At 47.0% G+C, this 26,294-nt stretch overlaps 1 protein-coding gene across 8 annotated transcripts in view; it reads left to right on the top strand.

Moving 5' to 3' along the window:
• Positions 1–19,188: 19,188 nt before the first annotated feature.
• Positions 19,189–26,294, top strand: part of Sik3 (SIK family kinase 3) — a 222,175-nt gene continuing 215,069 nt past the window's right edge. For all 8 annotated transcript variants that reach the window (XM_037207532.1, XM_028866472.2, XM_037207533.1 and 5 more), the window contains exon 1: positions 19,189–19,476. In XM_037207532.1, coding sequence (XP_037063427.1) covers positions 19,204–19,476 — 273 coding nt within the window. In that variant the 5' untranslated portion in view covers positions 19,189–19,203. The remainder of the gene's footprint in view (positions 19,477–26,294) is intronic.

Below are 26,294 nucleotides of genomic sequence, written 5' to 3'. Positions count from 1 at the left end.
GAGTGAGTTGAGTAATCTGTTTCCATTGAACCCCTAGAACAAAGCAAAGCACAAAGAAATCTTAGTCCTTCATTCATTTATTTACTTCCATTTATTTATTTTAAATAGAAGTAGGAACTCTTCTGCAAGTAGTGACTGTCAGAACTCCCTGCCATGGGAACTCAGTGCCCTGCTCACAAGTTGGCACTGTAGTATCAACATTCCTTAAGGAATTAACAGTTGGTGTTTACTAGTCTAAGACCCACGATGTGCCAGGCGGTGGTGACAAATGTCTTTAATTCCAGCACTTGGAAGGCAGAGGCAGGTGGATCTCTGAGTTTGAGGCCAGCCTGGGCTACAGAGTGAGTTCCAGGGCTACACAGAGAAACCCTGTCTCTAAAACAACAAAAACCTATGATATAAGAAGCACCCTCCACCAGGCAGTGGTGGTGCATGCTTTTAATCCCAGCACTTGGGAAGCAAAGGCAGGCAGATCTCTGTGAGTTTGAGGCTAGCCTGGTCTACAAATTGAGTTCCAGGACAGCTAAGGCTGTTAGACAGAGAAACCCTGTCTTGAAAGACAAAAAAGAAAGAAAGAAAGGAAGAAAGAAAGGAAGGAAGGAAGGAAGGAAGGAAGGAAGAAAGAAAGAAAGAAAGAAAGAAAGAAAGAAAGAAAGAAAGAAAGAAAGAAAGAAAGAAAGAGCCGGGCGGTGGTGGCGCATGCCTTTAATCCCAGCACTCGGGAGGCAGAGCCAGGCGGATCTCTGTGAGTTCGAGGCCAGCCTGGGCTACCAAGTGAGTTCCAGGAAAGACGCAAAGCTACACAGAGAAACCCTGTCTCGAAAAAAAAAAAAAAAAAGAAAAAAGAAAAAAAAAAGAAAGAAAGAAAGAAAGAAAGAGAAGAAAGAAAAAAGAAAAAGAAAGCACCCTCCAACTGTAGACAGGCATGGTGTCTGTATGAATCAGGGTTCTCCAGGGAAAAGAACCAAGCTGGACATGGTGCTGCATGCCTGTAATCCTAGCATTTAGGATACAGAGACAGGTAGATCAGGAGTTCCATCCTCTATTACATATTGAATTTGAGGCTAGGCTGTAATGGGGAAATTAAAAGGAGTCTATCGATAATCAAAAGAATTTATTCAGGGTTAACTCACAACAAGCATAAAGGAGTTAGTTGGTCATGGAATTCAGGAGGGGTGAGGTGTGGTCCAACACAGTTCTCTGGAGAACTCTGCAGCTCCAGCATCAAAGACCACAAGGTAGCTAAGAGAGAGTGAGCATGTACTCATCCCAGGTCTTAAGGGGTCCCCATCCCCACCACACACCCCGGCAGGGGGCAGGTACCTAGCAGTTACCTGCTGCCTGCTAGGGGAGGTGCTTCAGGATACAGACAACACCCCCCCATAAGGCTGGGTTACGTGAAGCCCTGTTTCAAGGGGGATGAAGCTTGGAGAGATGTGGCTTAATGAATAAGAGGAAGCATGAGGACCTGAGCGGGGATCTCAGCACTGAAAAAGCTGGGTGGGGCTACACAATGCCTATAACTCCAGGACTGTGTGAGGCTGGGACAGGAGGATCGCTGGGGCTTGCTGGCCACCAACCTAGTTCTAGGCTCAATGAGAGACCCTGTTTCAAGGTAATAAGGTGGAGAATGAGAGAGAAGGACACCCAATGTGTAGCTAGAGTTTTCCTGCCTTGCCCACAGTCAGGACAAATCTCTGTCACCCGCCAGTCCCACAGCTGCTCAGACCCAACCAAGTAAACACAGAGACTTATATTGCTTACAAACTGTATGGCCTGGCAGGCTTCTTGCTAACTGTCTTATAGCTTAAATTAATCCATTTCCATAAATCTATACCTTGCCACGTGGCTGGTGGCTTACCGGTGTCTTCACATACTGCTGGTCATGGCGCGGCTGGCAGTGTCTCTCTGCCTCAGCCTTCTGCTTCCCAGAATTCTCCTCTCTCCTTGTCCCACCTACTTCCTGCCTTCCCACTGGCCAATCAGTGTTTTATTTATTGACCAATCAGAGCAATTTGACATACAGACCATCCCACAGCACCCAATGTCCTCTCTGGCCTCCGAGCATGTGTGTATTTACATACACATGCCCATACACTACATGCTAGCACTCACATATCTACACATACATGGTGGGGGGAGGCAGAACCAGGTGGGAAATATGCACACAGATGTATAAATGATTGGCTCATGAGCTTATGGAGGTCACGCACCACCTATTATCTGCAAACTAGATGCCTGAGGGAGCAGGAGGTGTAGTTCCAGGTCACGCATGGAAGTCTGGGAACCAGGAACGCCAGGGTCTGAGGGCAGGTGGAAAGGATAGCACTGCTCAAGCAGATGGGGCAAATACACCTTCCTCTGCCCTTCGGCTGTCTTACCTGATCACAAGAAGTCCACACACCATGACAAGGCAAATCTTTCTCGGTCAGTTGACTTAAACGCTAATCCATTTGGAAACACCTGGATCAGCAAGATAGCTGATCAGTGAGTAAAGGTGTCTGCTCCCAGGCCTGATGACCTGATTTCGACCTCCAGGCTTTACTGATGGAAGGAAATAAGCAGCTCTCATCTGGAAACACCCTTTTAGGCACATATTTTGAAACAATGTCTCATTGGCTGTCTGGGAATTCCCAGCGTGCTCAAGTTGATATAATAAGATAAGCCATCAGAGCCCAGCAAGCTGGCTCAGCAGGTACAAACGCTTTCTGTGCAAGCCTAATGACCGGAGTTCAGTGCACCGCCACCCAAGGAACAGCTGGGTGCAGTGGCATGCATCTGTAGTTCCAGCACTCCTACAGTGAAATGACACTGGGTGGTGGCGGCGGCGGCGGTGGCGGCGGCGGCGGCGGCGGCGGCGGCGGCGCACGCCTTTAAATCCAACACTTGGGAGGCAGAGGCAAGAGGATCTCTGTGAGTTCGAGGCCAGCCTGGTCCACAGAGTGAGTTCCAGGACAGCCAGGGCTACACAGAGAAACCCTGTCTCAAAAAAAAAAAAAAAAAAAAAAAAAATTCCTATAGTGAAATGAGAGGTGGAGACCAGGGAAGTAGCTGGTAGCTGCCTGGAATACACAGCAGCATGGTGGCAGAGATAAGAAAAACTCTGCCTTAAAACATAGTAGAAGGGAAGAGTTGCTTTCTGAAGTCATCCTCTGACCTACACATGGGTACCAGGGCATGTGGGTGCCTCCCAATTAATTAACTAATTAATTAATCAATTTTTAGAAAGAGGCCAAGAAGAGGTTAATTTAAAGATTGAGTTACTACATTCTCTGTGATGTCAGCAATTCCATCCGACTAACCTTTTGGTGATTTGAAATGACATTGTACAATAGGGACCTTTACTCTTTTCTCCCTCAATGGTGCTAGCATTTCCTTGGGCTGTGCAGCGAGCGTCCTTCCCCAAACATCCACGGTAGATAGTCAGAGGTGCCGCTGCGCTGAGACACTGTCCACACTGCTTCCTCCCGCGCTATCTGGCAGGGTGGTTCCTGCTAGGGACTGTCACCACTCTGCTGAGAACAATGCACACTCGGTTATTGTACTCTGGTCCCTGCTGGTTACTTGGCACCTCGGCAGGCTGGCACTACCACAACAATGCTCCTTTTCTTGGGAGCTCTGGGGCTCTCCCTCTGCCCCATCAAGAGCCTTCTGGGTATGGAAGTCTGTAGCAGGATAGAAAAGAAAATCTCCTTTACTCCTCTGAGCCATGAGTTCCAGGGGTCCTCCTGTCTTGCCTCCACAGCTCTGGGCTGGGAAGGCAGATGCTCCCACCAGCTTCTGCTTTTACATCGATGCTAGGGATTTGAACTCAGGTTCTCATGTACCTTACAGACTGAGCCGTCTTCCCAGACCAACCTTGAACTTCTAATAGTCCTGCCTCTACCTCTCAAGTGCTGGGACTACAGATGTGTGGCCACCGCATGCTGCTTGGTTTTTGTTTGTTTGTTTTGCTGTTGTTGTTGTTATTTTGTTTAACTTTTTTGAGAAAGAGTTTCTCTGTGTAGCCCAGGTTGTCCTGGAACTCGCTCTGTAGACCACGCTGGCCTTGAACTCAGAGATCTGCCTGTCTCTGTCTCCCAAGTGCTGGGATTAAAGGTGTGTGTGTTCCACCACGCCCAGTTTGTTTTGTCTTAAGATTCCCCTTTTCCACTATTTTTGATGCACTGTGTATACCATGGTGCCCTGTCTTTTGTGGAAACCCCCTTAGCTTTATTCCACTGTTTTTCTAGTCTGTCTCCTCCAGGGCTAGCGAGGTAAGCCACACTAGCTCATTCTAGTTCTTTCCCCAATTCATACTTCCAGCCCACTCAGGAAGAGGTCTGACAGGTGGCTCTGAACAGCTGCATGTGTAGCTACAGCTGTGAGACTCCAGCCTTAAGAGCAAAGACATTCCACTCTTCCCTCCATGTTAACCGGACACTAGGAAAACACAGCCTGGGAAAATAGTTCCTTGAGACTGCCTCCAAATCAGGAAGATGGTGTCGGCCCCTGAGGTCTATCAGTAAGGGATAGACAAGAAAGAGAAGACGTGGCCATGGCTAGTGAAGTAGCTGAGCTGCTTTTAACCATGAGGGGCTCTTCCCAGACTCCAGGGTGGGAGTGCTGGTTTCCCAGGCGAAAGGTCTGTGTTAGCACAAGACACTCAAGACCAAGTTCTCAGCACAAAGGAGATGTATTTGCCCCAGAGGGACAAAAGGCAGGGATAAAGGACAAAGACAGGAGACAGAGGATGAGGGAGAAGGGGAAGAGAACAAGGGAGGTGGGAGGGAAGGGGTATTTGCCCTGGAGGGACAAAAGGACTGCCTCTGGATAGAGAGGAGACAGATGTGGCTCATAGGCAAGTGCAGTTTGTAAAGGGGAAAGGAAAACCTTGTGTTAAGATGGGTTGATTATGATTGGGCATGTTCATCAGAGTAGCCAAAAGGGAGCTGTTGGTTGCTGGACTTCAGTTCTTTGATAGCTGGACCTCAGTAGTCAGCCTTAGGCGGAGAAGTGGACAGGTGAGGGAATGGACCTTGCTGGCTCGCTTTGGGAATGTAATCAAACAGTTTAGCAAAGTAGAGGGAATTTGGGAGGAGAGTAGAAGGCTAAAACCGGTTGGTGCCATGTTTGCCCTGCTCAGGGCAGAGCCCTTCACCAGGAACAGCGGACGTGGATGGCCCACTGAGCCACTGCGGATGGAGCACTGGGTTGTACCTATGAGAGCTCTTGTTCAGGACAATTGCTGAATAAGAACGGAAAAAGAGGCGGGCAGTGGTGGCCCATGCCTTACATCCCAGCAGTCAGGAGGTAGAGGCAGGGAGAATCTCTGTGAGCTCAAGGCCAGTCTGGTCTACAGAATGCATTCCAGGATGGCCAAGGCTACACAGAGAAACCCCAGCTCGAAAAACCAGAAGGAAAAAAAAAAATAATGAAAAAAAGAGGAGAGAGATGGGAGGGTAGGGCAGAGGAGGAACAACTCACCCTGAGATGTTTAATACAGAATTCTATTCTTTTATAACACACACACACACACACACACACACACACACACACACACACACACACACACACACAGAGCTCAGGAACCATCATGGTAGAGGAGTTAAAAATGTGAAGAGTCAGAAGTTGAAGAGAATCTCAGGAAAAGTGTCTTCTGGACACGACAGGACTGCTGTACTCATGAACTCAGCAACTATGGCTGCCTGCATGAAATCAAGAAACCAAGGCAGTCAACATTCTAGCATGGTGTTCATGAGCCTCCACCCCTAACAGAGAAGCTAGTGAGAGTTGGTGGGTTCTGGAGGAGGGGGAGTCAGTTTTCTTTAAGGGTGAAGTCCCTGGCAGGTCAGCCATGCTTCAGTGAATAGTCCCACACTCAGGAGTTTATGGAAAGTCCAAATTGGATTCAATAAAGTTTGTTTGTTTGTTTGTTTATTGAGACAGGGTTTCTCTGTGTAACAGACCTGGCTGTCCTGGAACTCTCTTTGTAGACCAGGCTGGCTTTGAACTCACAGAGATCCGCCTGCCTCTGCCTCCCCAGTGCTGGGATTAAAGACTCACACCACCACCACTACCACCACCACCCAGCTCAATGAGAAAAAAGAAAAAAGTCAGGTGGTGGAGGTGTGCACCTTTAATCCCAGCACTGGGGAGGCAGAGGCAGGCGGATCTCTGAATTTGAGGCCAGCCTGGTCTACAGGGAGAAGCTTTGTCTCAAAAAAAAAAAATGAAAAATAAATAAATGTAAAAGAAGAAGGAGATAATGACATGGAGTTGGGCATGGCAGAGAGGTGAGGGTAGACTTAGGAAAAGTTAAGGGGCAGTGTGGATGTGTGGGGGTGTGGGGGACATTCTGCACATGGAGGTCACAGGACAACATGTGGGAGTCAGTTCTCTCCTCACAATGTGGATCCTGGGAAATGAAGTCACAGTGACAAGACAAATACCCTTCCCTGCTGAACCACCTTGCTGTCCCTCCATATTTAACACTAAAGTGTTGTTCAACGTGGCTGCACCATTTTACATTCCCAAATGAAACGCATGAGGGTCTGAAAATCTCCCTATCTTTGTCCATACTTATTATTTATTATCTGCATTTTTTTCATCTTAATGAGAAGCCTTATTTCACAACACTTTTGATTTGTCCTTTTAGTTTGTCTGTTCACAGTCAGGGCTTCCTGCAGCCCAGACTGGCTGTAGAGTCCACGTGCAGCTGAAGATGACTGTGAGTATCCAATGCTCCTGCCTTCACCTCTCAGTGCTGAGATTACAGGTACTCTCCACCCAGCCTGAAACGTGTTCCCTCATTTTCAGATGCTCTTTTTCACATTAAAAGAGGCCTGAAAAGTGCATTGGGTCCACTGAAGTTTGGTGGCTGGAGATGCCTGATATAGGTGCTGGGAACTGAACTCAGGCCCAGATACCCCACTCCCCTTTTAAAATTGAGATAGGGTATTTCTTTTTCTTTTTTCCCCCCAAAATTTATTCATTAAAAAACTGTGACAGGCAGTGGTGGCATAAAAGCTGAGTCCCAGCACTTGAGAGGCAGAGGCAGGTGGTTCTCAGGGTTTGAGCACTGACTGATTTTCCAGAGGACCCAGGTTCAATTCCCAGCACCAATAGGGAGGCTTACAACCATCTGTAACTACAGTTCCAGGATCTGATGCACTCTTCTGGCCTCTGTAGGCACTAGACACACACACAGTGTACAGTCATGCACGCAGGCAAAATACCCATACATATTAATTGGTCTTTGGTTTTTTTGCCCCTGTCCCCATAAAAAATTTTTTTGGCTAAAGCAGTGAGCCAGATCAAGCTGAATTGAAAAAGTATAACAACAGGTATAATGAAGGTAAAGCAACTCTTGGGCGGGTTCACTGGTCTCAGAGATCAAGGCCAGAGAAGTTGCAAGCCCGAGCTAAGGCAGGTAAGTTTTATAGATTGTAGGCCAGGGGTGATGATGTGTCTGCCACAAGCTGGGTTTGTGCTCAAGTGTGGTCAAAAGTTTAGCACTTAGGTGGGGACTTGGGCGGCTGGCAACTTCAGGAGAGGAGCTGCCGCAGCCTCCAACAATGCAGAATTGGGCTTGTTGGTGCCTCTCCTTTGCTTGGAGTCTCTCTGAGCAGGTAAGGTTTGGAGAGAGAGACAGGAATGAGGCTTCCCGGACCATGCCAGGGCAGCTGGAGGTTTCAACTGAACGCATATAATAAAATAATATCTTTGTTACTTTGTTTTATTTTTGGAGACAGGGTTTCTCTGTGTAGCCCTGCATGTCCAAGAACTTGCTCTGTAGACCAGGCTAGCCTAGAAATCAGAAATCTGTCTGCCTCTGCTTCCCAAGTGCTGGGATTAAAGGTGTGAGCCACCACTTCCAGGCTCTCTTTTCACTTTCTTGATGGTATCATTTTTGGTACAAAATTGTTATTATTTATTATTAATAATAATATTATGAAGCCTGGTATAATCCTAGCACAGGTGACTGAGGCATGAGAGTTCAAGTGTAAGGTTACCTGGGCTATATGAAACTCTGTCTCAAAACGTAAAAAAGTAAGAAAGAAAATAAAAGTGAAAGCAGAGTGTGATGGCACATGCTTTAATCCCAGCACTCAGAAAGTGAGTTTGAGGCCAGCTTAATCTACATAGCCAATTCCAGGTCAGCCAGGGTTACATGTGAGACCGCCTTTCAAAAAAGAAAGCTATATGAAGCCACTGTTTTGGGCAAAGCTCCTACAGTAGGCCCAGACAGATGTTGCATACATAGATCAATTATCAAGTAGTACCCCAGATATTATGTATCAATTTTATACAAACAAAAATGGGCCATTCATACTAATGTTCCAGTTTATCAAGTTGAAACTAAGTTGCTATCTGACCTTCTGAGAAATCAGAAGGTTAGGCATGAAATTTCCCAAACAGGCCAGTTGTAAGCTTGATAGCAAACTTCTATTTGCCTTAATTCTTTTGAAAAAGGTATCCTGATGTCAGCCATCAGCTATATTTCTACTGTTCAGTCTCTTTGTCACGCTTTACAAGGCAAATATACAATGAATCTGCCTGTTTTATTTTTGCTTTCTTGGGCCTCTTCCCTCTATGTAACTAACCTCCTCTGCTAGGCTTATGGGAACACTTGTTCCATTATATGAGATGGCGTCCTCTTCGAAAATGAAAAGGGAAAGTCATCAAGGACCAGTGGGTAAAGGAGCTTGCCAGGCAAGTCTGACAACCTGAGTTAGATCCCTGTAACCCACCAAAAGGTGGAGAGAACACAAAGTTTTCCTCTGACCTACAGACTGACTGACAGCCAGAGAGCCAGACAAGCACACACACACACACACACACACACACACACACACACACACACTGAAAATAAGTGTTGCTGGGCGATGGTGGCACACTCCTTTGATCCCAGCACTCGGGAGGCAGAGTCAGGCGGATCTCTGTGAGTTCGAGGTCAGCCTGGTCCACAGAGCGAGATCTAGGAAAGGCACCAAAACGACAGAGAAACCCTGTCTTGAAAACCCAAAATAAATAAATAAATAAAATAACAGTGTTTAAGTTTTTTTTTAAAGATTCATTCATTTATTATGTATACAGCATGTATGACTGCAGGCCAGAAGAGGGTACCAGATCTCACCACAGATGGCTGTGAGCCACCATGTGGTTGCTGGGAATTGAACTCAGGCCCTTTGGAAGAGCAGTCAGTGCTCTTAACCTCTGAGCCATCTCTCCAGCCCCCAAGTGTTTAAGATTTTAAAACAATGTTTTAATTTTTAAAAGATATTTGTTGGGGCTGAGGAGGTGGCGGAGTTGGTAAAGTACTTGTCATGAAAGTGTGAGAACTAGAGCTGGAACCACCAGACCCCTGTAAATGTGGGGTGGACGTGGCACCTGCCTTTGATCCCAGTGCTTGGGATGCTGAGCCAGGGAATCTCCTGCCCAAGATGACTATATGAACTGCGGTCCTTGTTTCCATATGTTAAAATGCAGGGTAGAGAGCAGCAGAGGAGGAAGCCCAGAGACAGCCTCTGGCCTCCACATGCGGGCACATACATACAAAAGATGAAGTATTTATTTCATAATTTTGACTTTTGGCAATGGTAATGATAATTTATTTAATCCTCCCAACAATCCTATGGAAAGATTGTTGTTAAGGTTTCTATTTTATAGTTAAGCCTGAGGCCCAGGGAATTTAGCTAATTTTCTCAAGCTCACACAGCTAATGAATTGTGGAGCCAGGATTTGAACCTAGTTAATCTGGTTCTGAAGTAACAAAATGCTTAGGCTAATGAGAGAGGAAAACCAGTGAATGATTATATCTTGCAGGAGAGGCAAACAGTGCAAGTTCAGGAGTAAGACATGAAAACCCACTTTGCTAGGGAGCCTGCAGCTGGGTGGGAAGGATGAAGCCAGCAGGCAGATGGGAGCTGAAAGCTGAGGGAGAAGGCTGGGGCCTAGCTGCAGAGTAAGAACAGTGAGATGCGAGGACACTGTGGACTACACCAGACAAGGAATTCACGAATACTTGGTGTTTGGAAGTCAGTAGAGAAAATCTCAGTTTTTAAGGTTGGTTTCAAATCTGAGGGCAGGAGGGTGGTGGTGGTGGTGGTGGTGGTGGCGGCGGCGGCGGCGGCGGCGGCGGCGGCGGCGGCGGCGGCGCACACCTTTAATCCCAGCACTCGGGAGGTAGAGGCAGGTGGATCTCTGTAAGTTGAAGGCCAGCCTGGGCTACAGAGTGAGTTCCAGGACAGCCAGGGCTGTACAGAGAAACCCTGTCTAAAATAAAATAATAATAATAATAATAATAATAATAGTAATAATAAACCTGAGAACTGTGTATTTGATACCTACCTGGGATTTCTATGATCTAGGTTCTTTGCAATATGGCTCCACCCTTTCAGGGATGTCAAGCTAGGGGAGGCCTATAGGATTCTAGAGCACCCTCAGCATGGGGCTCAACTATGAATCTCAGCATAGCCTACCTTTGCAGTATTTTTTTTTTTAATTTTTTATTTTTCGAGACAGGGTTTCTTTGTGTAGCCTTGGCTGTACTGGAACTCATTCTGTAGACAAGGCTAGCCTCAAACTCACAGAGATCCACCTGCCTCTGTCTCCTGAGTGTTGGGATTAAAGGTGTGAGCCACTACTACTCTGCCTTGCAGTATTATTATTTTTTTTAAGGAGTACTTTTTTCTTTAATGGTTTACTTGTTTTTATGTGCATTGATGTTCTGCCTGCATGTGTGTCTTGTCTCAGATGCCCTAAAAATGAACTTACAGGCAGTTGTGAGCTGTCATGTGGGTGCTGGGAATTGAACCCTGGTTCTCTTGGAGAACAACCAGTGCTCTTAACCACTAAACTGTCTCTTCAGCCTTTGTTTTGGTTATTTGAGACAGCATTTCACTATGTAGCTGTGATTGACCTAGAACTCATTATGTTGACCAGGCTGGTCTTGAACTCACAGAGATCCACTTGCCTCTGCCTCTGAGTGCTGGGATTAAAGGCACTTGCCACCAAGTCCCACACAGTTTTTTTTCCTTTTTTGATGCATTCTTGCATCTACTGTGTTTGCATATGTGGAAATCAGGGGACAACTTTCAGAGTAGGTTCTCTCCTTCTACCACATAGATCCCAGGGGAAATTATTCAGGTCCTCCGATTTGGCTCTTGAAGCCTTTACTCTGAGCAGTCTCACCAGCTTGCACCTTTAGTTTAACTTAAAATTGAATTCAATTGGACTGAAAATGTAGCTCTGTGGCAGAACTATTGCCTAACACCTACAAAACCCAGGGCTCCAGCCCTAATAAGACAAAACAACCATAAAACTCAATAATGGCCAGGTGGTGGCGCACGCCTTTAATCCCAGCACTCGGGAGGCAGAGGCAGGCAGATCTCTGTGAGTTGGAGACTAGCCTGGGCTACAGAGTGAGTTCTAGGAAAGGCACAAAGCTACATAGAGAAACCCTGTGTCGAAAAACCAAAAAACAAACAAACAAAAAACAAAACAAACAAAAACAAACAAACAAATAAAACCCTTCAATAATAGAAGCTTACTAAGGAATAAAAAGAAGGGGGGGGCAGCTCACACTTGTAACCCAGCACTAGAGAGGCAGAGGAAGAACCAGACAGCCTAAGCTGCAGAGTGAGTAGGAATAAAGAGCTAGAAGAAACAGGAAGTGCTGGAGAGACGTTTCCCCAGTGAAGAGTGCACACTGCTCTTTCAGAGAACCAAGTCTGTTTCCCATGTTTCCCATCATCCATATCACAACTGCTTGTAACTCCAGCTCCAGGAAATCTGATGCCCTCTTCTGGCCTCCACAGGCTCAAACTCACAATTCAGCTGCCTCCTTCTCCTAGTGCTGGGATTAAATGGGTGAACCCCATGCTCCCTGAATTCAAGTCCTTACGCTTATGTGCTAAGCGCTCAACCCATTGTCCATCTCCCTAATCTCCACTGTACTTTCTTTCTGACCATAAAGAAATTCTGCTTCCTGCAGCTGGCTTCAGTTGGATTCCAACTTTCTGGCTCCTGATGTGGGCTTGTGGTTTTCAGTTGCCTAAAGTTTAAACAGAAAGAACGAGAGGGCTCTAGTAAAACCGAAAAGGGTGACCTGTACTTTAAGCTTCCACCAGCAGGTGTCTCTGCAGACAAGGGAGAGGGTTCTTCTGCTTTTCAAGTTGTATTGGGGCCTGAAATGAAGCAAAGAGACATAGTTCAGCTCCTATGGAAGCAGGTCCCAGCAGCAGAAAATGTGCTTGGCCATCAGCTGGAAATGCTGGTAGAAAACCTGGGTAACAGCTGCTCAGTGCAAGAAGCCCAGCGTCAGTTTTAGTTGGGAAAACAGGCGAAGGTTTGAACAGGAACACAGGACCCAGAGGCGATTCCCAAGACAGGTACTGCACACTGGAGACGCTTTGGCTAGCAGAGAGGTAAAGAGAACTAGGTGCAGACCTAGAGAAACAAAGGAAAACTCTCAAGTATGCCTTTATTTTCTGTGAAATGTTCTGATTTCCTAGAATCTTAGGTATGCTTTTATATTTAAGAGAGAGGATCCAAATACTCAAAAGATTCTAGCTGGGCATGGTGGCACACACCTATGTTCCCAGCACTTGGAAGGATTAGAAGGTTAAAGTCATCTTGGTTACATAGCCAAGCAACCAACCCTCCAAAAGGACTGGGACCATGGCTCGTTCAGCAAAGTACTTGATATGCAAGGATGCCAACCAGGCCTGAGTGTGAGCCTATAGAGCCCATTTGGCAATGCATAGTATAATCCTAATTCTGGGGCGGTAGAGACAAGGAGGATGCCCATGGCTTGTGGGTCAGCCAGTCTAGCTGAATCAACAAGCTCCAGGTTCTGCAAGAAATCCTGTCTCACACAATAAGGCAGAGGGAGAGATTCTGGAAGATACCTTTGGCCTCCATGCATAAATGTACACACACAACAAACAAACAAATAAAGTGAAACCAATATGTCAAAATCTTGCCAGGATTGGTGGTACAAGTTTGCACTCCTCAAATTCAGGAGGATAGTAAGTTAGAGGCTAGCCTCAGGTATATACCAAGACACCCTACCCTGTTTAAAAAGACAAAAACAAGCTCTGGGTGGCAGTGCATGCCTTTAACCTAGCACTCTGGAAGCAGAGGTAGAAGGATCTTTGTAAGTTAAAGGCCAGCCTGGTCTACAAAGCCAGTTCCAGGTCAGCCAGGGCTACATAGTGAGACCTTGTTTGAAAACACACACACACACACACACACACACACACACACACACACACACAGCCCAAAACAAAATAAAAAACATTAAGTATTGTTAAGTAGTACACTTTTCATTTGGGCAAAAGAGGAGAATCACAAAGGATAAAAAGTTTGTTTTTTTGAGACAGGGTTTCTCTGTGTTGCCCTGGCTGTCCCAGAACTTGCTCTGTAGACCAGGCTGGCCTCAAACTCAGTGATCCATCTGCCTCTGCCTCCTAAGCGCTGGGATTAAAGGTGTGAGCCACCACCAAGGTCTGCCTGTTCTACATGTCCTACCCAACGTTCAAGCAGTCCTGCTTCAACTCTCAGAATTGGTGTGCTCACAGGGATGTGTCACTGTGCCCTACTGGTTTTCTAAGTTTACACGCGACTGTATTGGTATCCAGGCTCAGTCTCTTCCTCTAATAAATAAATAAAGCAACCTTTGGGGGATTCCTGTTAGTGGTTGTTTTTGTAGTGCTGTGGGTATACAGATTTAGGTCCTTACACATGCAAAAGCAGTGTCTTCATTGAGGTACACTCTCTAGCTCCCAAGTTTGGTTATATAGGATATTATGGAGTATTTGGCAGAGAAAAAAAAATTCACCTCAGACCACTTTTTCCCACAAACATGTATGTACCTTATGCTGAGGTTTCCTCATTCGATCAACTCTCAAATATTTATGCTATAAAACCTTTTTTTTTTTTTTCCAGCCAGGCATAGTGGCTGGGGTAGTAAGTTCCTAAACATACAACAAAATTGTGTTTGATATATGGACTTTCTGAATAAAGTGTACGTGTCAACTACCTGTCCCTACGTCAGCTACTTCCAGAGATGTTCAGCGACTGGACCCTCCCTAAGGTCTCGGAGCTCTGAAAATCCATGCGGTAATACGGTAAGGATGCAGTTTTCTTTCCAGTTTCTGGTAAAATGCCTCGCATAGAGGCTAAGTGGACCTTTCACAATGGCAAGCATGCTAGGTGTGGTGATTAGGCTTCAAGGCCAGTGCTCGGAGGCAGAAGCAGTCACACTGGGAGTGCGGGGCCAGCCTGGTTTATACTGAATTCCAGACCAGTCCGGGCTACATCGTGAGACCTTGTCAACAACAAACAAGCCAACAGTTGGCTCAGCTCTTGCAGAGGGTCTGGGTTTGGCTCCTAGCGCTCACATGGTGGTGACTCATGACCATCTGTAACCCCAGTTCCAGGGGACTCAATGCCTTTTGCTAGTGCAGGCACATGGGATATATACACATACTTGTAGGCAAGATACTCATACGCATACAATTTTTAAAATTGTATTTTTTTCTATTTCTTCAGGGTCTTACTATTTAATGTAGGCTGGCCCTGAACATGTGGCAACCTTCCTGTCTCAGCTCCCCAGGTGCTCAGATTATGGACTACACCTGGCACAGGTCCTAAGATTTTGTACCACTTACAGAAACATGAATGTCTTTTCTTTTCTTTTGAGATGCTATGACTTGAACTTAGGGTCTCATATAGGCTAGGCAAGCACTTGACTACAGAGTTATATTCCCAGCCCCCAATTTTTTCAATCATATTCGTTTATTTGTTTGTTTGTTTGTGTGTGTGTGTGTCCTGTGCCTGCCATGGTACATGTGGAGGTCACCACAACTTGTAGGAAGAATGGGTTCTCTCCTTCCACCATAAGGATCCCAGGGATCAAATGGAGATCACCAAGCTTGGCAGCAAGCACCTTTACCCCTGAGCCATCGCCATGGTCCCCCTCTTATGATTTTATTATCATTACTGTGTATGTGTATATACTTGCGCATGTGCACTCCTGTATGCTCGGGAGCATATGTATATCATTATTACAGACATACCACGGCACAGGGTAGAGGTCAGAGGACAACTTAGAGGAGGCAGTTTCACCCTGCTGAGGCTTGTTCCTGTCAGTCTGTCCTCCAAGTTCACTGTCCCTTGAGCTTCCAGGTGGTTCTCCTGCCTCTACTAGCTCACTACAGGAGTGCTGGATTGCAGGCTCAAGACACCGTATCTGGCTCATGTATATGGGTCGCTAACCTCAGGTCACGAGGTTATCATGCCGTGAATTCTTCACCTGGTGAGCCGATGAGCCATCTCACGTTTCTGTTCTATCATCTCCATCAAGAATGCCTTGGTTTGGGCTTTTCAGGTTTTGGCAACCAGACAGAATGATATCACACTGGAGCAAGGTTCATTTTTGCCCTTGAACACACCTTTGCTTGTTCAGAAAATAAGCAGTTGGATATAGTGACCGACTGTGGCTATCTCTTTACCCGACTACTAAATGCCATCCATGTCTCTGAGATTTCAGCAGCCCAAGTCAGTCCTCTGCAAAGAGCAGGGATACCCTTACTGGGACAATTCATGAGGGCAGTGATGTTCTTTCCTAATGAGGAGCAAGTCTCCTGGGAGCTGTTTTATAAGCAAACCTATCACAGGCCCTTCCTTGAGCTGTGTTGTCTGCAGCTCAGCTACTTCAGATGCCCCTGCCATGCTTCCAAGAGCTCAACCTTCCCTTCTCAGCTGCTGTTTTTATCAGTGTTCAAGGACTATAACAAATACACAGAACACTCAGCTTCTGAAGAGAACAGGTTTCCTTTGGCCCTGTTTCTACTGGGCCTGTATCAAGGCTCATGGGAGCACACGGCAGAGCAACACTGTTCACTTCATGGCTAGGAAGCAAATCAGAGAGAGAGGGAGGCCAATTTCCTAATCCCACAATTCCTTCTAAAGACACGCTCCTCAGTCACCTAAAGCCCCCTTGCCAGGTCCCATCACTTAATAAAGTTTCCACCCACAACTTCCCAACAATGCCAAGCTGGGGACCAAGCCTTTAGCCTATGAGCTTTTGGGGTGCATTCCAAATGGAAACGACGAGGTTGAATGCTAGGTCAGTCCCCTGACTTAAGAAAGACTCTTTTCCTTCTGGCTTCGTCCTTCCTAGAATTATAACAACTGGGGACAGAGGCTCCAGACTTCCACTTGCACCTCTTCCTTGCTTGCTCTGTGATCTTTCACAATTCACCGATTCCTCCAGTCCCTCCATTCCTCATTGTCCTTATCTGCAGAATTCAGGTAATGATATAATGTCTCTCTAGAGGTTGTTGTCTCTCTTTTTTTTTCTTTCTTTCTTGAGACAGGGTTTCTCTGTGTAGTCCTGGCTATCCTAGAACTCACTCAGGCTAGCCTAGAACTCAGAGATCCACTTGCTTCTGTCTGCTGGGTGGTGGGATCAAAGGCGTGCATTACCACCACCCCACTTGTTGAGAGTCTTAAGTGATTTCAGATGTGTGTACTGTACAATATAGTGTCTGGCAAATTGTTGCTATTAATATTACTCTTTTGTGGTGCTAGGGACTGAACCCAGGTCTCGGAGCATGCCAAGCATGTATTCTACCATACAATACCCCAGTCTCCCAATTGTTGGTGTTAGTGTGATTTACTTCCCAATGTTACCTCAGTCTTTGCTACTCAATAGTCTTCATCTGAACTATTGTTCTTTTTCTTTGGTCACCTTTGGTGAATTTGCTGACTACTTCAGTATTTCTGTTTTCTTCTCACCCACTTTCTGGCCCCATTCCATAAAGGCAAGGGACATCCATGACACAGTATCTGGCTGTCCCATCCTCACTGCTAGGGAACCAGCAAGATAGGTCTCTTTGGAAACTAAAGCGATGCTCCATTTTTCTAGGTCCTCCTCAGTGCTTTCTGAGTGGGGGCAGGGGTGGGGGGAGTGGAGGTGATATGGGGTGGCAGGGGTGGGAGGGTGGGAAGAGTAAAAGAATTAGAATATGAATAGGCTGGGGATGCAGCTCAGTTAGTAAGACTGCGTGCTAAAGCATGCACAAAGCCCTAAGTTTGATCCCCAGCACCACATAGAACAGTCAAAAAGGTACACACCTGTAATCCCAACACTTGGGAGGTGGAAGCAGGAGGATCACACATTCAAGATTGTCCTTGGTTACACAGGGAATCTGAAGTTAGCTTCAGCTACGAGACCTTGTTCAGCTAGGCACGGTGGCCAAAGGCCTTTAATCCCAGCACTTGGGAGGCAGAGCCAGGAGGATCTCTGTGAGTTCGAGGCCAGCCTGGGCTACCAAGTGAGTTCCAGGAAAGGGGCAAAGCTACACAGAGAAACCCTGTCTCAGGAAAAAAAACAAAAAAACAAAAAACCAAAAAACAAACAAACAAAAAACCAGAATGGTTTCAATACTAATTCTAAGGCTTCAAGAGAGAAAGACTGTTTATCTTTGCTTCACCAGCAGAGCTGCCCCCATCCCCAAGGAGATGGTAAACTCATTCTAGCGCCAGCTCGTTATTGGCTTCACTAGAGGCAGGTACCAGCCAAGAAGTAGTAAGGGTGGCTGGCCACACCCAACCATTCATCTGGGATTGAGTGATCTCACTTGATGAATAGGTTTCAGGGGCTAAGAAGTTAGGTCTACTAAATCCCTGTCCTTATTTGCTGGTAAAGGAGCCAATTAGTGTTAATTGTGTTGGCAATTTGAAACAGCCACCAGGGAACTGATCCAGACAATTGTGGGATGACCCCTCTGTCCTATCCTAGTCCCAGCCATTACTCATGTCAGATGGGGGAATCAGAGCATTAGGAAATGTCCTCTGGTCAGAGAGAGTAAGTACGCATTTCCCTTCTCACATACCCAGTGACCTGGATGCCAGTTTTAAATATTGCACAGGCAGTGACCTGGCAATACTTCTGTGCCATGGAGGGAGTGTGGGTAGGCGTGGGTAGATCAGCACTGGATATTCGGGATACACTTAACAGGAATGTTCACAGCCTTCTCTCTTCCTTTCCTAACAGGCCAAAGGCTATCTCTCCTTTACAGCCCAATTTCCTATCCCCACCAGAGGCAGCTACATCAATCTACTTAATAAGGGTGGAGGAGGGGGAGGCTTGGGAACAGCCCAGGATGTGGAATGTCAGATAACTGGAGGGAAGAAAGAGGGATATGAGTTTTATTGCTGGGGTTATTAATTTGATCACCTTTAATGTCCTTGGAGACTCATTAGTAGGGACGGAATTTATATTATTTACTTATTTTGCTTACCAGATTGCTCATCTTTAAACATGACATGGCTCTTGAGACAACGCGCATCAGCACTTTACCAGGACCAACCCAACGACAGAAAAGGAGTCAGAAATTCTGACAAACACTGGCTATAGAACTGTTCCGGGACGGGGTGGGGGGTGGTGGTGGGTGGAGAGGGAGGTGCAGGAAAGAAAATGACGTACCTTTTCTGGCCCTCACCCACCTAATGCCTGGAATGCGTGTTTGGGCTAGGTTTATCGCACTTGAATATGCAAACTCTAACTTCCCCATTCTTCCGCGTTCGATGACTATTAGATTGATTGTCCAAGGTGAGCTTGGGTTTTGCAAGAGTTTTGCCTTGCTACCAACTTGGTTACAGTTGCTTAAATACTGTAGCTATTCCTGCCTCTGTGGCCTCCAGGGCTAAAGTGGGACAAGGCTGGTATTTTTGGTGATGAGGAAATCCTTTTAAGGGAGGTTTGGTGGCGACTGAACTGGGACACGGGTCAAAGCAGGGATCCCATCAGCGAACCAGGGGCCGCTGGGGGGGGGGTCTGGTTCTGGGGTGTCTCATCTCGTATCCCTACCTCGCTAGGCGCGGCGGACCTAGCTTAGAAGTTGCTGCAGACCCTAGACGTTTTCCCTGCCTGTTCCCCAGAGGGGGGCACTCGGGAGCCGGCGCCTCAGGAACAGGGACCCACGCGGGAAGGTCGAGTTCGCCCGGTGAGGTCACGGTTGCCATGGCTCCGGGCAGTGACGCGCGTCCGCACGTGACGCGCGGTTGCCATGGCGCCGGGCGCCCGGCGGCGCGGGAGCCCCGCCTCCCGGAGTGACGTCTGTCGGCAACCCCCCTCTTTCGGCCCCCCCGCGCCCCCTCCCCCCCGGCCGGCTCCCCGCGGCCCCGGAGGTTTCACTGCACAACAAGATGGCGGCGGCGGCGGCGAGCGGAGCTGGCGGGGTTGCCGTGGCCGGAGCAGGGGGAGCCGGGCCGGCCGGCCGCCTGCTGCCTCCGCCCGCCGCGGGGTCCCCTGCAGCCCCCGACGCTGTGCCCCCGGCCGCCGGCCAGCCGAGTCCCGAAGCCCCGGCCTCCCGCGGGCCGATGCCCGCTCGCATCGGCTACTACGAGATCGACCGCACCATCGGCAAGGGCAACTTCGCTGTGGTCAAGCGGGCCACGCACCTCGTCACCAAGGCCAAGGTAGTGGCTCCGGGGACCGCGCGGCTGCGGGCTGCGCTACCCGGGCGGGGGGTGGGGTGGGGGGGCGTTGCAGGGCGGCCGGACCAAGGGAGTACGCGATTCCCGGGGGCTCGGGTCAGGGTCAGCAGCGGTGGCGGCAGGAGAAGGCAGGGACCTCACAGCGGAGGGGGGCGGGGGGACTGAGCAGCTGGGCACCTGAGGGGTCCTCAGGGCTGTGCGCCGGGTGCTGGGGTGGTGGTGGTGACTGAAAAGAGGCGTTGGAACTCTCAGGGGGCCGGCGGACTGCACGCCAGGAAGACTCCGGAACCAGCAATTAGGAAACCATCTGAGAATGAGGGCAGGGGCATATGAAATGTGGACCATAGGATGGGGGGAAGACTCTCAAACTGGCCACCTCGGGCTTCCCAGGGACTGCGGGACGGCTGGGGCACGGACTGAGGGTGTGCGGTGGGTGCAGGATAAGAAGGACCTGGCACCTATGGCAGAGATAGGAATTCACGTTTGATTTTTTTTAAGACTGATAGATGGTGTCAGTTGGAAGCCCGAGGAGCACACTTGGTTACTGGAGGAGGCAGTGAAGAAAACGGGGAAATAGGGGGGAAAAAATGGAAGGGACCCAAGAACAGATGTCCCAAGGGTTCCCGGGTTTCTGGTGGCACTAGCTAACCAAGGGTTAAACAGTTTAGGATAGATGGTTTGCTGGTTATTTTTAGTTGTCAGAGGGTCTGGAATTGTGGGCTTTGTAGAGCCCAGGGTGGGCTTTTCAGTAGGGAAAGGAACCGTGGGATTCACACTAAAGAATTCCACTCATTTGGGCCCTTTGGTTCCCAAGGGATTTGAGGAGCTGTAGTCGTGAAACTGGCCAAGGTCAATTAGGAAGCCGTGTATGTATATACATAAAGTATATTTTTTAAGGAAATAGAGGTAGCATTTTTACATAGCCTTCTTCATTGAGAGTATCGAATCTTTTAGTTTTGATGGAATCCACAAAGCCCGTTTGAATTCCCAATTATTCTTTGCTCAATACCTCACTTGAATGGATACTTTTAATGTAGTCATTCATTATATTTAGAACAGTAGCTTGAGTTTTCCTTCAGCCTGGCTAATGAAAAACCTTTACAGCTTCTGCAGCTTCCTACCCAGGACACACCAGTTCCCCTCCCCTCCTCACCCTAGCCTCTGGTTATCTTTGCCTACCTTGTTTTGGCTTTTACGGCAGTCACTCCCTAGCTGGGCCTTGTCTCCTGCTTATTTGCGACCTGAAGTTCCTTCCCTCCCGACTCTCTCTCTCTCTGTCAAAGACTACAAGGGGCCCTTCTTCCTAGGGTGGCTGGCTGGGTGGCTGTGGAGGAGTGATTGGTCAGTTTCACTTCCTCTGGTGGGACCCCTTCAAGCCTTTTTTTTTTTTTTGTCAGTTTTGACCAGAGGGCCTCAAGTCTTCAGAGCCGAGTGTGTCTCTCCCGTTGCAATCCCTCAGACCCGCCGCTGTAGTCTCCTTACCCCCTACAGGGTGTGGAGTCCTGTGGACTGTTGACCAAGCCAAACTTGTGTTTACCAACAACATGTCTGCCTGGTCCTTGTTCCCCTCCTTCCCTCTGCTTCTGTGATTATTTTGCTCTGACCTCTGGGAAATGGACCCCACAAACATAATTGGTTGTCTGGCTCTGTTTTCTATGATTTAAACAATTTTGAATCTTCCAGCTCTTAGATATACCAAAATATTGATTTAAAAAAAAAATCTATGACAGGCTGGGTTGAGTGTCTTGTAAATGTAATTGCAAACAGTTGATTCTTGGCTTTATATATAAAAGGGACATTTCTGTCTTCAGTAGTCAGCAAAGCCAGTGCCTAATTATGGTTGGTCTGGCTGCTTTCGTGTGTGTGTGTGTGTGTGTGTGTGTGTGTGTGTGTGTGTGTGTAGTTTTTCTCTGAGACCTTGCTATCCTTTAGGACTGCAGCCTTTACAGCATTGGCTTGTTTATAGACGGGTGTCACTGTTTATATTGGTTTTTATCTTTGATCGTTTGTGGTGTGCAGTTATGCAATTCCTATGTATGGAAATATTCAGACTTGAGTGAGGCTGAAATGGCTGGGACAATGAGTTGCATGTGTGGAAGAGACCACACCAGCATTTGTTTGTGCTTCTGTAGCAGTGTGCAATTTCCTAGCTCCAGTTCCAAGTGCCCTATCTTTTTGCTACTTAAATGACTCTGAGGACATGAGTGAAGCTCAATTCACAAGGAGCTGTCACGTGCTCAGGGTGAACCATGGGCATATTTTGGCCTGCTTCCTGCTTATCTGAATTCACTTTGGAAGGGGTCCTTCAACACTGACAGCTGAGATGTGCCCAGCAGCTGCTGGCATGCAGTAGGATGGCCTGTTAAGGCCACGGTTTGGTTATATAACGGCAGGGAAGGTGCCTAGGTAGTAGAAGTTGCGGGAGCTGCTTCCTCCGTTATTCAGGGAGATGGACTTTTCTCCCTATGTCCTGCAGCGTGAATCTTCTGCAGTCAGGTCAAATGGAAGCAAACGATTGTTTTTCTCCCCCGTCTCTTTCTACAATAGGTCATTTCCCCCCCCCCTCTTTTAAAGGTGTATAATTTTTTTCTTTCTGTTTCCTTTCCTCCTTTATGTCACTGAATGATCTGGGTGTTTCTTCTAATGGTGTACAAAAATCAGACCCAGATAATTCCGACGATACCTGTGTTGGTAGGAGGAGGTTAGGCGATAGGCATTTTCTGTGTATCAGAGAACTATTTATGACCCCCTTCTTCCTACGTGACCCATTCCAAGGACTAAGAAGCTAAAGTAAACTTCATTTATTGACTAAGTGACTGCACTCTGTCCAACAGTAAGTGAAGCTGGCTCCTCTCCAGACCCTCTGTTAACTCCAACTTTCCAGAGCAGGACCCAGGGGCCAGCAGACTAGTGGAGAGAGAACAGGAGCTCTCTTCCTGTGTGCTTGCTGGGTCCTTTTGCAGCATGGCTTCCAGGGGCTGAGACCTGACGCCCACCGCCACTGCTGCCGGGAACACTGCAGTGCTTTGAGCGAGCGAGCGAGCGAGCAAGCGAGCGTCACTGCAGAAGGGATCTCTCTCGGGAGTGACAGGCTTTGGTCAGCAGCTCACCTTGTCTGTCTTTGTCCTACCTGCTTGGATTTTTTTTCTTTTTCTTTCTCCCCTTTTTTTTGAGACACATAGCCCAAAGTTCTCTGTTCTTTTGGTAGAACACTCTAAAGTATTAGGGTTTTTTTGTTTGTTTGTTTTAAATAGACTTTCCCCCCTCTCCCATTACTTATAATCTGTTTCCTGTGCCTAATTGTACCTTCAAGCTAGTTGGATGGCTGGAACAAAGAATAGCTAGCTACATTCTGTGTGTATTTAAAAACTACACATGACTAGGAACGCTTTTGGCCAAAATATTTGTAAATTGTTATTTCAGCATGTTCGGTCGCTGGCCACTGGTTCTTGGTAAGGGCTTCAGCTCTGCCTGCTTTGAATCCTCTGCTGTTTAGTACTGGGGCAGTGCTGGGATCCTGACTGGCCAAACCTCTTTGTGCTTGGATTTCCTCATACTGTCATACTTTGGGATGACAGTAGCACTCACCTCACCAGTTTTGAGTGTTGCGAAGATTAACTGCTATGTGTAATGCTGTCCCTGCAGTGTTTGGCACTTAAGAAATAGGTAAGAAATGTCGTCATCATTCTCATCCGGTGCTAGAGTCAGTAAGGTGAGTAAGACTGGCTAGTGCCCCTTTTGTGCATTTTACACCCTGGGGAGAGCTCTTGACCGAAAGCGCCATTGGTTCTGGATAGGCAGACACAAGCTGCATGTTATGCTTTCGTCAAGAAAAAACCAGTTTGCTACTATTTCAAGTGCCTTAAAGTTCCTCGGTGTGATGCTCTGTAGTCCAGCTGGTCTGAAACGCTTGGTGACCCTCTTGCCTCATACCCCCGGGGTGCTGGGCTTTTAGGCATGAACCACCTCACTGGGCTATGAAAGTCATTCAGGATAGTTTTTCATTACAATTCATTTAATTTTACTTATTTTTATTTTTATTTTTTAACAAGAGACTTATCAGATAAAAAGCATTGGCCTTTGCTTTGGGCTGTCTCAAAAGTTCATTTACTGAGTTGGGGATTGAACACAATTGTTACCCAAGTATTTGCTGAGTCTGTCCTCAGTCTTTGGTTTTGTTTCCCCAGATTCTCTCTGTAGCTCAGGCTGGCCAGGGACTCAGTGTCTAGCTGCCCACAGGGGCCTTACATTTGGAAGTTCTCCTGCTTGAGTTTCTCATGTGTTGGATTACAGGTGTGTGCTACCACACATGGCCTTTTCCTTTCTGCTTTTCAAATTATTTTCAAATTCACTAATTAATGTGCATGGGTGCTTTGTTGGCATGGTTGCCTCTGCACCACCTGCAGCTGACACCCCTGGAGGCCAGAAGAAGACATCAGATCCCCTGGAACTGTTGCAAGCCAGCAGCCTTATAGGTGTTGGGAATCAAACCCCGGTTCCCTGGAAAAGCATCCTGTGCTCTTAACCACTGAGCTGTCTCTCCAACACCATATTACTATTTTTATGTTTTTGAGGCAGGGTCCTATGTAGCCCCCTTTGGTCTCCAACTCATTGTCTTCATGTCTTCTCTGGCATGCTGGGATTTTATGGAGCCCCTCACCTGGCCTAAATTTTCATTGTGTTTTGTAACTAATTTTTGTTATACTGATGATGGAACAGGTTTTTGTTGTTGTTTAAGTCCCCTCCCCCCATGTAATCTTTTCTTCAGAGATTCACTTAAATTCTATGGAAAATACAAAAAATGTTCCTACACATTTGTAGCTGGGTATAGTGACACATGCCTATAATCCCAGCTCTTGGGAGGCTAAGGCAGAGAGAGGATCATGGGTTTGAATCAAATTCAAGGCCAGTTTGAGTTTCATAGACCTTGTCGCAAACAGAGAAACAAACAAAATCAGAACTCCACCCTCCAAACTCTTATCTACCACCCAAAACAAAAGGATTTGCACTTGGCATTACGAAGTGCACTATGTAGAAGGGATAGCTTATTTGCATGCCTCCAGCCCAGGACATCATGTATACCAGGCAAGTATTCTACCATTGAGGATGTATACTCAGCTTAGGACTTTACAGTTGAAATGTGTCACAGAGAAAACATTTTGCCCTAAGTCCTAATTCCTAAGACTGTCAGCACATGCATTTGTGAAGGGTGTGTTTTACTGCAGACTCCGTTCACAAGGACTCAGAGCCTGACTTTTGCCTTTAAAGAAGAGTTTAATGAAGCAGATGAGCTCATGCGTGTGCCCTTTAGAAAATGGGAACAGAGTCACTAGTAAATAGAAGAAAGAGAAGAAATTGAAGCCAGCTTTTGAATGCCATACATTAGGGATGACAGCCCCATCCCTATACAATCTAGAGGTGACTACTGAAGGGTGACCAAGTTCAGTTTGGTCTCCTTGTGTTGGGGTTACTCCTTTGCTTGAGCCTTTTGTGAGGTGCTAAGGCCAATTAGAACTGGTCTTTGCAGAGTCAGAACACCAATATTCCACTTTCAGCATCAAAGATGTTTATTTTAACATTCTGACTTTGGTGCCAACTCCCTAGAAAGTCATAGATCTGGCTCAAGCCAGAGGCGCCCAGACCAGTTGTCTCTGGGCCAGAAGTGCTTGCTGGTTCGTTTTCCAAGCATCAGCCTGGCTGGTGTGTTTGGGTGCATGGCATAAAAGAGGACAAAGCCAATGCTTTGAAAACAAAAAGAAATGTTCTTCATTCACGAGAGGCTCTGAAATTATAAAAGGTACCTAAGACATTTCTGCTAAGAGTGGAATCTTCCCCATACCCATTCACTCATTCATGTAGGTTGTTTGATGGATTCTAGCTTTGGAATACACTACTGAAAAAGAGACACACACACAACAAACAGACAAAACCCACCTGTAACCGAACTTACTTTCATTTCTTTATTTTGAAACAAGGTCTTGGTATGTAGACTAGGTTAGCCTTGAACTCAGAGATCAGTTTGCCCCAGTGCTGGGATTAAAGGCATGGTCAACCACATTTAGCTAGAATTTGCTTTCAAATAGGTGGAGATAGATAAGAGACCTGCAAAACAGCAAACAAAACGCCTCAATACCAAGGAGAAAAAGAATAGGCTGGAGTCTATGGGGAAGGCTGCAGCCTTAGAAAGGCCATAGAAAGCAGATGGAACTTTAGCTGATGATGAGGAAGACCCAGCTTTGAAAGACAGAAGAAGGGCTTGGGGATTTAGCTCAGTGGTAGAGTGCTTGCCTTGCAAGCACAAGGCCCTGGGTTCGGTCCTCAGCTCTGAAAAATAAAGAAAAAGAAAGAAAGACGGAGAAGACAGCATTCTAAACAAAAGCAATGGCAAATGCGAAGCCCTTGGAACCAGAAAGGACCACCCAAAGATTAGACCCAAGGCCGTGTGTCTAGGGCTTTAGTAGACAGCAGTAGGGATGAGTTCAGACAGGGAGGCAGGCAGATCCTCCAGGTCTTCTCTGCATTATGAACTTGGTCATGATCAGGAGATAACATCAGACTGCGGCATAACTGAGCACAGGTCACCTCTGGTTGGTGTATTTTCAAAATTCCATGCTGATTACTTTATGGCTAAGAGAGAGAGAAAAAAAAAGCTGTCCATGTGTATTTAGTTTTTGAGGCAGGAGAGGTAGTCCAATAACAGCATAGATTTTTTCACTCTATTAGAGAATGCCATATATTTTGTACACTAAACATAACCAACCAACAAAGCCTTGTTGAATTTAATGGGCACAGAAAGGTCT

Source organism: Peromyscus leucopus, chromosome 7 (assembly GCF_004664715.2).
Source record: "Peromyscus leucopus breed LL Stock chromosome 7, UCI_PerLeu_2.1, whole genome shotgun sequence".
Lineage (NCBI taxonomy): Eukaryota > Metazoa > Chordata > Mammalia > Rodentia > Cricetidae > Peromyscus > Peromyscus leucopus.
The sequence above is the reverse complement of the archived record's forward strand: the minus strand, read 5'-3'. Positions and strand labels throughout refer to the sequence as shown.